This window comes from Carassius auratus, chromosome 35 (genome assembly GCF_003368295.1).
Source record: "Carassius auratus strain Wakin chromosome 35, ASM336829v1, whole genome shotgun sequence".
NCBI classification, from domain to species: Eukaryota; Metazoa; Chordata; class Actinopteri; order Cypriniformes; family Cyprinidae; genus Carassius; species Carassius auratus.
This window is the reverse complement of record NC_039277.1, coordinates 13,720,607-13,738,392: the sequence shown is the minus strand read 5'-3', so window position 1 is coordinate 13,738,392 and position 17,786 is coordinate 13,720,607. Positions and strand designations below refer to the sequence as shown.

The window sequence follows — 17,786 nt, the reverse complement described above, 5'->3', positions numbered from 1 at the left end:
TTGATTTTCTTCTGCTTTTCGGAGTATCCCTTTTATTTATCCGGCTAAGCCTCGCTCGTCTCTGTCAGAGAGGAAAAGACGCAGGGATTGAGAGAGGGTTGGGAATTCTGCTCACTGAGCACTGACGTACAGAAAAGGTTTTTAAACAGTTAGGACGGAGAGAGCATCACTCACCATCCCAAAGCCAATTTCTCTCCGGTTTGCCTGTTTACACATGCTGTCCTCGGTGGGCTGGTTGACCCATTTTTCTCTGGATAACAATACTTCAACCAATCACAGGGAAAACCTAAGACAAAAGTCCTCAGTCCTGCTTGTCATACACGGACCACGGAGGCGAGAGCTCAGCCTCAGTGGGACCAGTTAAAAACATTAGCGCTCCTCGACGATTCTTCTGAATGCTATGCAACCTTTCTCCTTCATTTCAAACATATCTATGCATTTGCATGCTCAACTTTGTGTTCTGCTTTCCATATTTGTCAAAGTGTAGGAATGTATTGATTGCTTTCGGCCCCACCGACTAAACGGTCTCAAAATATTGAGCATTTATGAAGCAGATTAGCGCTAATGAATCTATTCGTTACAGCTATGGCTTGTTAGGTAGGTTCACTCTATTAAATGGGTGTTGGGTTAAATGCACACTACACCCCACGTTGGGCAGCTAATGTGACTGAAATGTGAATGGTCAGTTTGCTGCTCAATGGATTGCAAAATGTCAAATATACAACTGGAAAACATGAAAAGGAAAATCTACGGCATGCCACCAGTTTGATACACAACAAGGCCCGAGGTGGGATTTACTCACTCGGAATGACTGACAGTCTTTGCAACATTTAATCTACGTCAATACATATAAGCTTCTCTGAGTAAGAAGGTAGAATTTATTTTTATAAGTTTGCCAAATCTGTCTGCACCAAAAATGCATCTGTTCACTGCGGAATATGAGCAGGGTAGCACCAGAAAGAGGGGAAAAACAGAACAGAATGGGTCTGTCTTGCTGGCGCTTTCTCTCTCTCTTCAGTGGTTGTTCTGACCAGAGGTCTCAGTGCGAGGCATGTGTGTGGAATGCTAAAGACTCTCTAAAGTGCATGTAGCGGTTTGCTCTGTGGCTCACCGCTGCATAACACAGCCGCCTGCAACCAGATCTTCCCAGAATCCCCTGCAACTAAAACACCTGTGCAATACCTAATGTACTTCAGCCACGAAACCAGAGTTAGAGGTGCTAGCTAAGGCAAGGATTTGTACTGGCCATGATTTGCCTTTTTCACAGTCTCTAACCATCAGAATGTAATTTATCTCACACTTTTTATACTATTGACTTGGATAACTTAAATCTTCTATTTAAAGGAGGACTAATGCATCATTGATCAGACTTTCACTGTTCACCTTTTACACAATAAAATGGCAGAAATTGATAAAAAGTGCTAAACTGACTATCAAAGTGATAGTTAAAACTTATATTGTTATAAAATATTAAAATTTTGAATAAATGCTGTTATTTTGTAACTTTTTATTAATCAGAGAATCCTAAAGAAAGTACGAAATGTTCTGAAAAACAATATTAAGCAACGCAACTGTTTTTAACATTGAAAATAAATCAGATATTAGAATAATTTTTGGAGGATCATGTGACACTGAAGGCTGGAGTAATGACCAATGAAAATTCAGCTTTGCTTCGCAGGAATAAATTATAATTTAAAGCATATTAAAATATAAAAAACATTATTTAAAATGGCAAACATTTTAACAATATTACTATTTTTTTCGTTAATCAAATTAATGCAGCCTTGATGAGCATAAAAGACAAAAGTAAGAAAAAAGAAAATTTGAAAACAAAAACATTTCACTACACGTTGGAGTCCAAATGCACTAGACAGAAATACAGATAGAAATGAATATTTTATTACAAAAAAGTATACAGCAGCTTCGCTTTTCCTCATGTGAGATCACATTGAAAGCTTATTTATTTATAGAATAATAGCAGAAGAATAGTTTTTAGAAAATTTTAGAGGGGCCATTAACAAATGTACATCACACACACAGATTCCTTCCAAATGCCCTAGACAGTGTGTGTGGAAAGGCAGTGAACTGTGTTTAAACTGTTGTTTTCAGGAATATTGCTCTACCCATGAAAGATTTGGCATGGAAAAGAAGCGCAGACAAGCGGCAAGCTAATGTTTTGTGACTGCAGCTATTAACTGACAGACATCCATCAGATTCATTGCACACTTTCTCTTTTCTACATTGAAATAGACCCATCCTGGGCTGCGGCATTTATATATGAATATAATGTGCGCACAAATGGAGATTGAGCATTAGACGTGAGATGTTTGAAGAATTTAAAGACTGTACTTTAGACTGCAGGTGATCATTTGTCACATTACTCTCTGAAGATGAAAAAACAGATGGTGTTTTTAGCCGAACATAAACACACGACACACCATTGGAAAATGTCCCCCCTCGCTCCCCAGTCTAAACCTCTTTTGATTCTTTATTGAATTTGCTAAATGCCCCATAAAATGAGCCAACAGCCCTGAGGGAGGGAGACATTTGTGTCGACGAGTGTACCATTTAGCTGATACAGTTTTTTTCGAAACTGTGCTGCCTCTGGAAGGGAAATAGGTCAGATCTGAATGACACGAATGCCACCGTCCACTTCTTCAGGATCAGACAGCTGTGAGCCGAGAGAGCAGCCCTTTATAAAAGCGTTACTGTGACAGTATGCCAAGTTAGAGACTAATACATCTCATCTTGTCAGCAACAGGACAAGAAACAACTAAAAATGTGGATGTGTTTTCAAGAGCAGGCATGGGTTGATAATCTGATGGAAGACCAAGAAAGCAAGGACTGAAGATCAAAACTGCAAAATTCACACAGAGTTAAGGAATCGTTGATCTTAAAATGTTGTAATTTACTCATCCTCATGCCGCAAATCTGTTTGACTTTCTTTCCTGTGTTGATCACATAAAGTTTTGAAAAATATCCAGGCCGATATGATGAAAGCAAATTACGACTGGATCTGTGAAGCTCTGCAAAAGCATCATAAAAAGGTTTATGTGACTCATGCACTATATTCCAAGTCTTTTGGAGCCATACAATAACTTTGAGTGAATGCAACCTCTAATCAAGTGGCAGCATTGACGTCAATGACATTTGAGTCCCCGTTTACTTTCATTATATGGATACAAGTGATTTATGCAGTTGGTTTGGAAATACACGAGAAGACATTGGTGAACCGTTCCTTTAAAGTAACATAAAATTGCATCTTAATACTTTCAAGCACAGAATATGAGACAAGCGTCCAGTGTCCTACCTGAGACGAGTGGTAAAGTGTCTCTCTCCCATGACACAACATTGATGTAGTTCTCCACTGAGGAAGGAATAATGCACTTGAAGACCGCCACGCTGCCTCTCATCGCAGTCTGGTCCGCCACACGGACCGTATAGGGCTCTCGTAAGACTAGAGAGAAAGAGTTTGTGTTGACTGAATTTTGGTTTGATCATTGGTTGAAAAAACAACAACAACATGGAGTGCAAAATATGTAGTGTTTTTGTTTTTTTTCTACCAGATATGCAGACAAGTAGTCTTTCGCCAAAAAAAGTAAACACCTATGACACTGGTAAAACACTGCTTTATTTCTTTGAGAAACCGACTAGCCCAGCATAGCAACACTGGCTCAGCCAATGGTGTGAGTTTGGGGTGTTTGACATGAACAATGACTGATGGTGCGAGTGAAACCTGTCTGAAACAGTCATTCGTTTTGTAGTCTGGTTTAACGACACTGGTGGTGCAGAAATTATACACTTTTGGCCTTTTCAAAAACAATAAAGTTACCTGAGAAGCAAAATGTTTTGTTTTTTTGAAAAATGAGAATGTTCCATTCACATTCGCACAATGTGCTACTTCCCATTCAGTTAAAAATTATATCAGGGGGAGGAACGTTCTCATTCTAGAGAGAATCTGATTGGACAAAAATGTGTAGTGCACAATGAGTCATCAATATTTTTGGTCATTTTTACTGGAAAGACTTGGAAAGATCTGTTATCTTTGTTATTACGTCAACATTCACAGTAGATGAACTCACAACAGACCCGGAAGAGAAGACAATGCTGAATAAAGTCGTATTTTTTTTTATTTTTGGACCAAAATGTATTTTCGATTCTTTAACAAATTCTAACTGGCCCTCTGATGTCACATGGACTACTTTGATGATGTTTTTATTACCTTTCTGGACATGGACAGTAGACCATACACACAGTTTCAATAGAGGGACAGAAAGCTCTCGAACTAGGTCTTACGGGTTTGGAACTAACTAACCCTTTAAACCCTTTAACATTCATGTATTTGAGCTGCACAGAAAATTTTCATCCATTTGGATCACACTTTTTTACATAAATGAAATAGGTAAGATTCAGGTCATTCTGCACTCAAAAATGTGATATAGTTTATTTTTAACTATTTGCATCTATTTCATTTCATTTAAATAACCACATTTTCAAAATGCATTGACTGAAATCGCTTATAGAATCAGCAAAATCTGTTCATAGTGAAAACAATTACATGTATTTATTTAAAAAATGTGAACATAGTTAATATATGGCTAGCTGTGAAAAAAAAAAAAAACAATGTTCAGGTAGGTAAAATGTAAGATATTGGAGACAAATTGATGCTAAATACTGTATATTAGTGTGTGTTTAAAATGCATGCAGTTTATTAGTACAATTACATAAATACCTTTCCTGTTTCATTTATGTATGACTGAAAAATATGCATCACATTGAGTATATTAGTTTGTTTTAGTATTTATGTTAATGTTAAAATCGTGTAATCCAAATAAATGGCAATTTTACAATATATGCAATTCAAAGCAAACATACATTTACAAAAATTCTCAAAACACTCATTTCGATCTGGCTTTAAAACAATCTTGCAACAATCTGTAAATATCCTTAAACACTCACCGGCCTTAATATGAACATCTTGGCTTCTAATTTTCCCTGAAGGATTTTCCGCTGTGCAATAGTAAGTGTTGTCGTGGATCACTTTGCTAAAGCTGGACGGAGGAAAGTGGAAGATCTGGAGAGTGCCGTTTGGATGGACATGGCGGATCCCTGGGACGTTGTAGCTCTCCTCGCCGGTGGCCAGATACCAGCGCAGGGTAGCAGGCGGCACCGCTGCTGCAGGACAGGGAACCAGAGTCCCCGTGGTGCTGGCGAACACTACCTCTTGCAGAGATGCATTGACAAAATACAAGCTGGAATGTAGGTCTTCACTGAGAACTGCAGGAGACAGGAGATGACGCGTTGTTAGTCTTTCATCACAACACAACACTTGTTTGTCACAGCTGGTCTACACATCTCCAGGGACGTGTTACTTTAACAGCTCATAAATATATTAAAACAGTTAGTCTTGGCACTTTTTAGTCACTGCTCCATCAGATTCAGGGCTCAGAATCTTACATACTTAGACACACAAACCTCCCAGATTTTAATAACTCAAATAATTGCAAAGTACACCATTTCAGGTAGCTCTAAACATCTGACATAAAATGTACTAATCTTACTAAATGTACTAATCTTTCAAATAAAACTGACATATTGTAGCTACTGTAAATGTAGCCAGCAAGGCCAAATTCAGCCACATTTCTCCACTGGGACTTTTAAAAGAGATGATTTCATTTAAAGAATGAGTCCTGAACCCCATTTTAATAAAACCACATCATTTCTCATGTATTTTAATACTTTATATTAATTCATTACATTTGTAATGGCCATTGGCAATGTGGTAACACAGTTATGCCAGTAAATCCATTTTGAATCACTGGATTTGTGCACTTAACTTACATTTACAGATGGACATAAAGGGCAGAAAAAACAATTTCAGTGCCCTGGGGTATTTTATAGATAATGGAGCTCAGTTTTTGGCCATGAAAATGCTCCTATTGTCTAAAAAGCACATAAAGATAAAATATTTATACCCATACTCTAGCTAGTTCCCCTAGATAAAAACACAGATAAATGGAACAAGAACACAAGAGCAAAATCACAGCGTACTTTTTTCCCCCTCCAATCTATCAATCTGTATTTAGTACATACCCTTCAGCATTTAACATAAAAGAAGTTGCAATCCATCACTGATAATCCAACTTTTTTTTTTTTTTTTGCACAAAACATATAAACCTAAAATCTATTGGTAATCCAGAGCAAAGCATCGGTGAATGATCAAAAGAACTTTGGATCTTAAGAAGAATCATTAAATATTAAAAGATTTATGACAATACTGAGATAATACAGTGTTACCATGCAGCATTTTAACTGATATTTCATATACTGCCACTGTATAGGATTCTATAAATCATTATTATTATTATTGTTAAAAAGTCAAGATCAAACAAATAGCAAAAAAGCCAAACATTTTAAATCTTCTAATTTACTTCATGTAATATTTCTTATAAATAGATTTTTATATAACAGTATTTATTATAAATCTATATATCTTTGTAATGAGTCAAGGGCAAAAATAATAAAAACCAACCAATTGGCTGAGCCTTTTAAATAGTTTAATTTATTTATGTAATATTAAATACATTTTACAATAGTATTTCTTAAATATCTCTATTTATTTTGAATCTTTTTTTTTTACATCTGTCTAATAAAAATACCATATTTTCAGAATACGCTGCTACAAAAAAGATTTATAAAAGAGTTAAAACTCTCAGACACAAGAGGATGACATAAAGAAGCCAGCAGCTGTTATCCAGACATGATGCATGTAATTTAGCATCGCAGACATCATGCAGTAAAACTTGTGCATGGATTCAAGCACTGCTGGACTCTTCATCTTCAAAAATCTGCATGGTCAGCATCTGTTAATCTGATTTAAATTCAGATAGTAAAACCCAGCACATGCTTAGCGACGCAGTCAGAATTATTCCGCTCTCAATTAGCGAAACGAAAGAAACGGCCAGACACGACTCTTCAAATATGAATGGAATGAATTTATAATTAATCTGGCATTTTCAGAAAGCGCTGAAGGCTGTTTGATTAACAGCGATTCTTATCTGCCTGAAATAACAGACAGAGCGCTTTCTTTGTCGCTGCTTGTTTCTATCTTTCAGAGCTGATCATTGTTAATTCCTGCTGAGAGTGTGTCTAACGCGCAGGCCCTCTGTGGCCCTGTCTGGGCTGGACTCAGGGTGATATTTAAGGGGTGAGCATGTGACCGCTCAAGGGCAGAGACAATTTTAAAGTCAAGCTGATCTAAGGCAGGGTGGTCGGATGAGTACACATTTTGCTTTAACAATCAATGCGATTAAGATGAAGGTCTGGCTAACATGTAATATATATATAAGACAATTTAAATAATTGTTTAAATAATATTAACTCTTAAAATAAAAATTCTATACTGATCATATATACATACATACATACATACATACATACATACATATATATAAGTACATACACACATAAGTGCTTTTAAAGGACATTAAAAGTTGCTTTATTAATTATCATTGTTAAAGTTAAACTAACTTTTTTTTTTTTATTATTCTTTTTTTTCAGTCTTTAAAGTTTTGAAATGTCACTATTATTGTCAAGTACAGTTTAAATTTTGCTTGGTTTATATATATATATTATTTAAAATAAACTGTAGTGTCAGATAAAGTAGGAAAAGCTTTTTAAAGACAAATTCATATTTTCAGATTTTACAGTGCTGTAATATTTACTAAAAGTCACAAACAGAGAAGTCGGTCTTAGAAAACAATAAATGTTCATTATATATGAGCTTGACAGGTCTGGCTGGTCATTTGTAAAGAGGAGCATTTGAGTGGAATGACATCTGCATTTAGGGCGAGCAGAAATATGGGTTTGTCTTTTGAAAATACATTAGCATTTGTCCACTGATGGTGTGTAACCAGCCATCACAAGACCCTTTTCAAAACTAGCCAGGCGATTTATTTAAGTAATGTGAGATCAATATTTACCCTGCAAACCGCAAGGGTGGTTCTGGTATTAACCCTTACAAACCTAAAATTTGGTTTAGAAATGATCAGGACAGACACAATAAAGCCATACAAAAAGTTGTTGCAGTATACTATACACTAATGCTATCAGATTATTCCCATGGTAGTTTAATGCACACTAGGATACTGAAAGCTTACTGCATTCATACAGTATATCATGTTATTACCATCTGTATCTTAAAACAAACAAACATTATTTAATGAAGAAATGCTATTTAACCTAAACATGTGGCTAATTTTCTAGAAAACACTGAAAATATATTTTTGGAATGGACTGAAAATATACAACAAATTGTTTGGGTATAAATGCAAAAAAAAAATAAATAATAATAATCTAAAAACATGTTGAACATGGTAATACCATTATATTGTTTTCAAAAGTGAAATATCCCCGGACCCTTCCAAAACTGAATCAAATATATTTTGATAATTTGAGCATATTTTTCACAAAAACTATACACACACACACACACACACACACACACACACACACACACACATATATATATATATATATATTAAATTAAATAAAAAAATAAAATTTATGCATTTAGCAGACGCTTTTATCCAACATATATATACACACACATATATATATATATATATATATATATATATATATATATATATATATATATATATATATATATATATATATATATACACACACACACATATATATATATATATATATATATATATATATATATACACACACACACACACACACACACACATATTAAAAATACTTAAAGTATCCAAAAAAAATTATTTGATTTGATTTTGTCAGATCTAAATCCAAATATATCTAAGGGGATCTGTTTTCTATATCTAATGCTATGTTTGATAGCAGAATTACTTTAAACTGTACAGTGAAAAACCTGCAGCTCTCTGAGGATGAAATCTTGGCCCTGGTGTGGGTGGATGGGTCACTCTGTTGGCTGCAGGCCGACTAAGTCTGCGCTGTTGTCTGTGCAGCAGACAGGAGGTGTGTTTCCCCCCTTGACGGAGCGTCACAGGCTCAAGGTGATTAAGGCAGAGGGTGCAGGGGAGCCCGGAACAGCAGCCAGGAGATTCAGAATTCCAGTCCCTGCCCTGGGTCTACAGCGGGCCTGGTGTCAGGGAGCTGTAGCGGAGCACTGTAATTTAACCAGCTTGCAATTTGCTCTCATGAATATTAAGCACAACTCAGCCATGTCTGGGTTAATGGAGACTGCTCACTGCCAAAATGTAAAGCCGCAGACAACCCCCAGATGACGAGGAAAGTGTGAGAGCGGGAGCAGCGCTAATCCCACCGGAAAAGCTACGTTTTTTTTTCTCTCATCTCTTAAGTGAGATGATTTGAATATCATCTGAATAATATCAGAGCAAATGGTCGTTTAGAGTCTCCCTGGTAGTGAGAAGGAGATCAAACGGCCTCCATGGATCTACATCAATTATGAGAGCAGACGCCGCTGATGTCTGAATCTGAAGCGCCGCTGACTCGGATGATGAGGAACGCTGGGCTGATGTCTCCTCAACTCCCAGAGACACGTGTAATACAGCAACTCATACTGATCGCGTATTCTCAACCGAGCCAAAACTATGCTAAACAACTAATCAAATTATTGATTTACTGAAAAATACAAATCATATATAAAGAAATATATCATTTATAACTCGTTTACTGTAATAAATGATTTTACTGAAGCTGTAAAAAAAAAAAGAAAAAAAAAAGGTTATTCAATTTGCATGCACATAACGTCACCATTTACACTAATTCACATGTTTATAGTTCACGCGGAGATGATAACAGTATCTTTAAAACCCATTTTCAAAGTTTTGTGTTTTTTTTTGCTGTAAAAGGAGTCTGAGGTTCGCAGAGACGAATGTGATTTAGGGACACCTATTTCCTCTAAAATCATGCATTTATGACTCAAGACTCACACCAAAACAAAGAGCATCTCCAGCTCTTTATTGGTCAGATAAACTCCCCATCGGAGTATCAGTGGTGAAAAACAAAAACAAAATTGGGTAATTATCAGTTCCACACAACAGAACATAACCAGAAAAAGGTCATTTTGGACAACCAAAACAAATAATTAAGATCTAAATTAATGACAAAAATATCAGTCAGGCTGACTCGTTTAAAATGACCATATTATGCTATTTAAATAATTTCAACATTTTCACAGATTATTTAAATTACACACACACATTTTGCAATGTATATGCACATATATCGATTCATCACTGCTCAAAATACAGTTACTATAACAATTATTAGTATTATATTTTTTTTTTCTAAAACAGCTTACAGTATCCCAGTGTCTCAGTTTCTGCCCTCTTCCAAACGTGTGCATGTGCTAATATTTGGGTGTGAGTCTCCGGTCAGCTCATCTCCTCTCCTCGCGCCCCGCGCTCTGATGCAGCCAAGCAGATGTAAATGTATTCAGAGCATTTAGTGCTCAGGATTAATCGAATTATAATTTAATCATCTGATCAAACAGCAATTAGCATAATCACTTCTGGGGACGGGCCGATAGAGAAAGCAAAGGAAACAGAACAGACCTGAGGCGAGAGCAGCTTTAATCAGACAATTGCTGGGATCTCTGTAAATGTAACACATTTCTGGGTGTTGAAATTCTGCCCAAATTTTTGTCCACTCTGCTAGATGGACACATTCAGTGATCAAACAGACCTTGTTAAATCATGGACAAAAATCAAGTATGCAAACACGTATTCAGGACTGAGGGGAGCAGATTTAATCTATTTTCTCTCTGAATTATTTTATAGTCTACCAAAATATATGTGTACAATCAGATTGTTAATGAAAATGTTGTTGAAAGGGAATAATAATACTTCTTTTTCAGGGCCATAACCACCACAGACAGTATTTACATTAGAATCTAATTTCAATTTATTTTAGATTACTGTAATTTCAAAAATGTATTATGATTTCATTTAGAGTGTATTTAGGTACAAAATTTGTAATCTAATTTGCACTGTAAAATTAAAAATATATATTTACAAAAATTACAGCCAGTAATATATGATAATAAAATCTGGATTTATATGAAAATATATAAATGAAGTCATGATTTTGAAAACATTATTTGGGAACTAACATTATATGTAAGAATGGTTGTATTAAATTGTATTAAATGCTTACTGGAAAGAAAAAAATATCTGATATGATCTAAAATATATATTATATATTATTTACTATATGTACAAATGTGTGTGTGTATTTCAAATCTTATATATCTATATTTCATATCTGAACAAATATATGTGTGTATATGTATATTGCAAATAGTATTTATTTCAGTAAATATACACACACATATTGTGTATATATATATATATATATATATATATATATATATACAAATTTCAACAAACATGTACATTAATTTCAGATGTAAAGATTTAATATCTTACATGTATAGAGATATTAGATCTTTAAATCTGAAATCAATCTTAAGATATACAGTATGTCCCTCTAATATTTATGTTCTCACATTCTTTCCTAATCAAATGACGTGTGAGGACAGGTGTAAACATCACATGCAAGACCTTAAAATGCATCTAATCCAAGCACATGTATATTCATCAGTTCCTCCCCATCTATTCTCTGATCAAGACTCACCAAAAACAATCTCTTCCACTCATTTCTTTCACAACAACAGGCCAAAAGCACCATGGTTGCACTCAAAGGGAAAAACTCCCTGTCCTATGTCAGCTGGTCACAGTGGATGCAGAAACACAGAGGTTTGTGCTGAAGCTTCCTTACTAAAAAAAAAAAAAAAAAAGCCTGAAAGTCCTCATCAGTGGAAAATACGAACATGCTTTTCTGCCAAGTCATCAAAGCTGGAAATAAATACACATTATGGCCACCAGCACAGGGCCGTCTGTCAGGCATATTTCCTGCTGATTGACAATAAGCTGTGCTGATGGAAAATATGAACGCTGATCAGCCTTACTGCTCACTAAACAGTTAGTACAAGCAGATCATCAAAATGCTATTATGCCAAACGACTCCTGGAATTACTGATATGCAAAGAGCTACTGGGTTGAGTGGCGCAGTGTGTGTGTGTGTGTGTGTGTGAGAGAGAGAGAGAGAGAGAGAGAGAGAGAGAGAGTCTGACTCACACCAAACATCTGTTTATGTCTATTTCTAAAACACATTGTGCTATCCTGTGGCACAGCTTTAACCTTCCCAACTACTGATCTTAAAACTAGAACAAGAATAAAATGTAACCATACTGCTTCTGCATGAAACAGATAAAGATACAGATTTTTTTAATCCAGTTTTCCTTTTCCTAGACCTTTTTTTTATCATCTGGCATGGTTTTACTAAAATAAAGTTGTCCCTAAAAGTGAGAATAAATACATAAAGAAATAAAATGGTTAATTTTTATTTAATTTCCAAAAAGCTAAAATTATAATAACCATATATATATATATATATATATATATATAGAGAGAGAGAGAGAGAGAGAGAGAGAGAGAGAGAGAGAGAGAGTGAGACAGAGAAAGAGAGAGAGAGAGAGAGAGAAAGAGAAAGAAAGAGAATAGAATAGAATAGAATTGAACTAACATTCAATGCACATTTAATGAGCTTTAAAAAAAAAAAAAAAAAAACACAATGAATCTACAGTGTTCTGATTCAAAGTTGATTTTAAACCATCTCAAATGATTTGCAGAACAATATCCAGTTTGCTTTGCTTTCAGGACTGCAAACATGGTCTTGATTTCTCTCCAGCACTTTAATGTGCAGCACATGGTCTTCAAACCCAGGCATACAATTGAGCAAAACAAATGGATATGCCCACACACTTCTGTCTGTTTGATCTGGACTCAGCTAAAAGCTCTCTTAGAAGGCATCTCATGGAAAGAGACAGCTGATTGGACACTTTGCTCTATGCCGTGTTGTTTGCTTGTGTCCATTTGAGTGTATGTCAGAGTTGGCCCCTTGCATCAGTTTACAAAAACAACATGGAACCTACTTTACGCTCCGTCTGTGCGAGGATGCTTCTGTTTTTCCAATTAGATTTGTGTGTTAATATGCGCATGGTCTCGAGTGTTCTTCACCAACACAAGAGCCATTGAAAACAACTCGGCATGATTTTACATGCAAAAACATTCACAGTTTAATACCAGGGCAGGGTTATAATAGTTAACTAAAACTGAAACTAAAGTAAAATAAAATAATAAAAAAAAAACATAAAAAAAAAAAAATTATTTGCAGCAACATTAGGTGCAACATTTGCAATTTTAATTCAGTTCAAAAATAAAAATGAATAAAAGCTATATACATAAGTTTTATAAAAATACTAAAAACACATAAAAATAACTAAAATTTACAAATAAATTTGAATAATAAAATGGAAACCGAAAAATAAAAACTTTTTCAAAATATTAATATAAACTATAATAGCATCTCAATGAAATACCAAGGAGCTGAGCTTAGAAAAACTTATAGAAAATTAAAAAATTATACAAAATAATTGTATAATTTCATCTACAAGCTAAAATGGCACTAAGAGTAACATAAAAATGAATTAAAACTACATAGATATGAATGAAAAAAACTAAAACTACTAAAATGACAAAAACAAAAAATGACTTTTTTTTACTAAAATGGAAATGAGAATGGAAATATAGAAATAAAAACTGATTCAAAATAATAAAACTATAATAGTATCAAAAATGATACTAAAACAAGAGGAGATGAGATTAGAAGAAATGTGTGAATGTTATTAGGACTTTCAAACATTATTTAAATATTTTAAAATATTAATTAAAACTCTAATAGTATCTCACCGATACAAAAAAAAAAAAAAACTCTTGTACTCAGAAGATGAGCTTAGAAAAAAGGTGAAAATGTTTTTTATTAGGACTAAATAATACAAAATAATTGTATTAATTGTGCATCTACAAGCTGAAACTGCACAAATTAAATAGAAAATTACAAAAACTACACAGACTGATATAAAAAAGAAACTATTAAAAATGACAAAAATGAACAACAAAATGACTTTAACTTTAACTGAAATTCAAATGAAAACTAAAAATGGAAAATAAAAACAGATTCAAAACATTAATAGTATGTACCTATACCAGGGAGATTAGAAAAATGGTGCAGATGTATATTATTAGGACTAAATGTACATACGTATTCTATTATTTGTGCATCAAGCTGAAACTGCACTGAAAACTTAAAAGGAAAACACAAAAAGGAAACATATGAAATCTCAAAAGGTATATTGAAGAAACCAAGGAATTAATTTATCTGTCCCCTCCAGATAAACATCCCAAACGGCTTCGTAAACAAGCCCACCACATTTTCCACTGCTAGTCATTACAGAAACACTTCCGGGGTCACCTGCACAGGAAGTTCCAAGGCCACTGCGCCAACACACAGTACATATCAGGGGTTTCCATAGAGACCAGCGAAGAACTGGGCTGTGAGCTTAACCAAATCATGAAAGGCTCATTTTGTATGGCTTCTTTTTCTCTCTCTTTCTCTCTCCCCCACACACCCCAAAGAAACATGCTACAGTGGCCAGAGAGAGAGAGAGAGAGAGAGAGAGAGGCTCACTGCACTGCATCAGAACACTGATCAATGGAGCCTCAGAGACCCACATACACACCGCCAGAACACAGCAGCACAAATTGGACCATATTGATTCAAAGAGAAACACTTAAAATGCTTTTTAGAAATGCTCATTTGAACACAGTTGGCTAGACATGCACCACTAAATCAGCCAAAACCCAAACCCCCTCTGAAATGATAATCAATTTCATCGATGCACCATTAATTGAGGTTAAACGACTGTGTCCATTTCTGCCTCCGTCCGAGCCCTGCGGAAAACTGACAAAGCTTGGGAAAAGATCATTTGGAAGACCATCACAGAGCTCCTTGTGCTGCTCTCCAACACCCTTTGTGCTAAAGCATCGCCGTGTCCCTCTATTTTTTTGGTGCATCCTATCAAAGCGCATCTGCCATCGACGGTCATTCTACGTTGGAGTGACCTGGGTCTGATATTAACCTTCCACAGTGTTGCTCTGTTAAAACCACCTAAATGGTCCCATTTTCTTCTTGCTTCCCCTCATACCCCCCTCACTCTGTCTATTTCACCACAAACACACCCATTCTGATTTAGCCCAGCAACCAGCACCCACTCGCTGTCTTTCCATTTTAAGCCATCAACACACTCGCCTCCTGTCGAGCATTCGCGTACAATTTTTTCTAGAGGTCAATAGGAATCGGACACACACACGGAAGGGAAAATGTTTAAATAAATGTTTTGTGAAAAGGTCACAGTGAAAGCATTCAGCAAAGTGTCAGTTGAGTGACTGAGTTATTTTTTTTATTCAATGCTTCAGTGCTTCTCCGTGAAACATGGTGGCTGTGTCACTATGCCACAATACAACAAATTATAACAAATTATATTCTTTTTCTCTTTTAGCCAGTTTCCAATGTTTTGAAACCCTTTTAATGAAAAAATCTGCTTATTTATTTTTCAAAAATGTTGTGCATTTTTAAAAAGTATCTCAGATCATAAATGTAGATATGTTCATATGTAAATATGTTCAAGGTCATAATAAAATAAATAAAAAGAAACATTTTTTTTCTCATCAAATCACATCACATTTGATTCAAGGATGTCAAGATTCATATTCTTTACATTCTTGATGCACTACTTGCATATTAATGCATGCATGTTTTTTTGGATAATGAGCAGTGAAATGTAATAAAGTAACTAATAATAAAACAGCCAGTTTGAATGCTTATTAAGTAGTCTATTACTGTACTGGCTCCTTCTTAATTACTTGCTCAAATTAATTTGCAATATTTAAAACTAGTGTGGAAAAAATACCTTGCATTGAATGTATAATGTATGCATTCAAATGATATTTGTGAATCTTTTAAAAGAATACAGTAAAGGTGCTGTGAAATAACATGAGACAAATTCAAATGGACCAGAATGCATTATTTTTCAAGCATGCTTAAACGCATTCCTAATGAACTGCACTGTTAATTAATTTCAATGAAGTTACTTCCAGCATAACAATGATAATAATCAAATAAAACGCTACTCACCATTCAAAATGCACTGGAAAAAGATGATGGCCAATATCCACATGCCCTGCTCCTTTCAGTCTCCAAACTAAGATTTTTCTTTGCCCACTGCACACTTTTCCTCCCAATAAAAAAAAAAGAAGAAAAAGGAAAAAAGAAAGAAAAGAAAGAAAGAAAGAAAAAAGAAGAATAAAAAAGCCGTTGCGCAGGAATATGATTATCTTGTACTTAGTAGTTCCAGCGGAAGGGATGCATATGGAGCGTGCGCTCCCGGACTGATTGTCTCCGAGCTGAGATCCAGCTGTAGCTCGAGACGGTGAGCGGCGGGCAGGTGCGATGCTGAGTCAGAGCGCGTGCTTACTGAGGACAATGCGCACAGGTGTAGCCGCGTACGAGGGAGAAAACGCGGGAAAGTAAATCCACTGAATTATTAATGAGTCGAAATCATAGCTAAAACTTTTACAGAAAAGAAAGAAAAAAGAACGAAAAAAAAGAAAAAGAAAAAGCTCTGAAACTCCAGCGCGGGATTAGATAGTGATGATGGCTGTTAGCTGGACTCTGAGCAACATCCCTCTTCACCACCTCGCACCGTCCAGCAGTCAGCAAGCACGCGCATCTTCCCCTGCTGCACTGATCACTCCAGAGCTCAGCATCAGCACCAGAGCATCACACAACACAACACCCCCTCTCATTCTCTCTCTCTCTCTCTCCCTCTCTCTTTCCTCTGCAGCCTTAAAGGTGCAGGGGTACTACTCTTAAAGAGAGAGACCAGGCGCACTGAAGCAACCCTAAGAAACCATGTGATGTCACGCATTTGCAGCATATTAGGGTTAAATTGTGTGATGCTCATGTTTATTTTCGAGTTTTTAATTTAACTGGAAAGTATATTAAAATTCTAATAACACAGAGGTGATGATAAAGATTTTTAATATGTGTGTGTGTGTGTGTGTGTGTGTGTGTGTGTGTGTGTGTGTGTGTGTGTATGTGTGTGTGTGTTTGACAAGTAAAAGGTGGTGTAACAACCCTATCTGGAGATTGTAAAAAAAATAAAATAAAATAATAATAATACAATTTTAATTAAAAGAAAGTCATTTTGCCGTCATGTGACAAAAGAAAGGATTCCTTCATGACCTTATGAAAAGTTACACTGAAAAAAAAATGGTGTAGAAACAATTTTCAAGTAATTGTAAATTTCACAATTAATTACATAGAAACTGGAGCACTGAATTAAATGTGAAAATTTGAAGTAGAAAGACTGAAATACAGTACCATTCTCTTGTAAAATGTACTCCAAAAATATTTCAACTTAGAAAAAAAACTTGTTTTGTAAAGGTAAAATTAAGCAACTCTTTTTAACGTCAAACAATTAACTAATTCACCACTGATTTTTCTTAAAAAAAATGTTTTTAATGCCATGAGCTTTTAAAAAAATTAATGAAACCAAAATGACTAAGGTCTTGAATTTTAAACTAGATTTTTAAAGCAATTTCCTCATCTAATCTTCCATATTTGTCATTGACCCATTAGCAAGTGCACACCACACATGTTCAAAGTGAAAAATAAACAGCATGTAATGAAGGTAACAGCAACATCACAGTTGTATGACAACTTCCTCTTAATGATCTTAATTGGTGAACATGACTTCATGTCATTTAATGCGGTTTGTGTTAGGATTCAGGACCCCCGAGGGCGTG

At 35.2% G+C, this 17,786-nt stretch overlaps 1 protein-coding gene across 2 annotated transcripts in view; it reads right to left on the bottom strand.

The window, feature by feature from the left end:
• The window catches only part of LOC113054510 (Down syndrome cell adhesion molecule-like), a 76,923-nt gene extending 59,742 nt beyond the window's left edge, over positions 1-17,181 (bottom strand). Inside the window, exons 1-3 of one of the 2 annotated variants that reach the window (XM_026220116.1) lie at positions 16,114-17,181; positions 4,960-5,277; positions 3,311-3,457 (exon numbers count right to left, since the gene is read on the bottom strand). In XM_026220116.1, the coding sequence (XP_026075901.1) occupies positions 3,311-3,457; positions 4,960-5,277; positions 16,114-16,156 (508 nt within the window). In that variant the 5' untranslated portion in view covers positions 16,157-17,181. The remainder of the gene's footprint in view (positions 1-3,310; positions 3,458-4,959; positions 5,278-16,113) is intronic. The other variant, XM_026220117.1, reaches the window with a different exon arrangement.
• Positions 17,182-17,786: the final 605 nt, after the last annotated feature.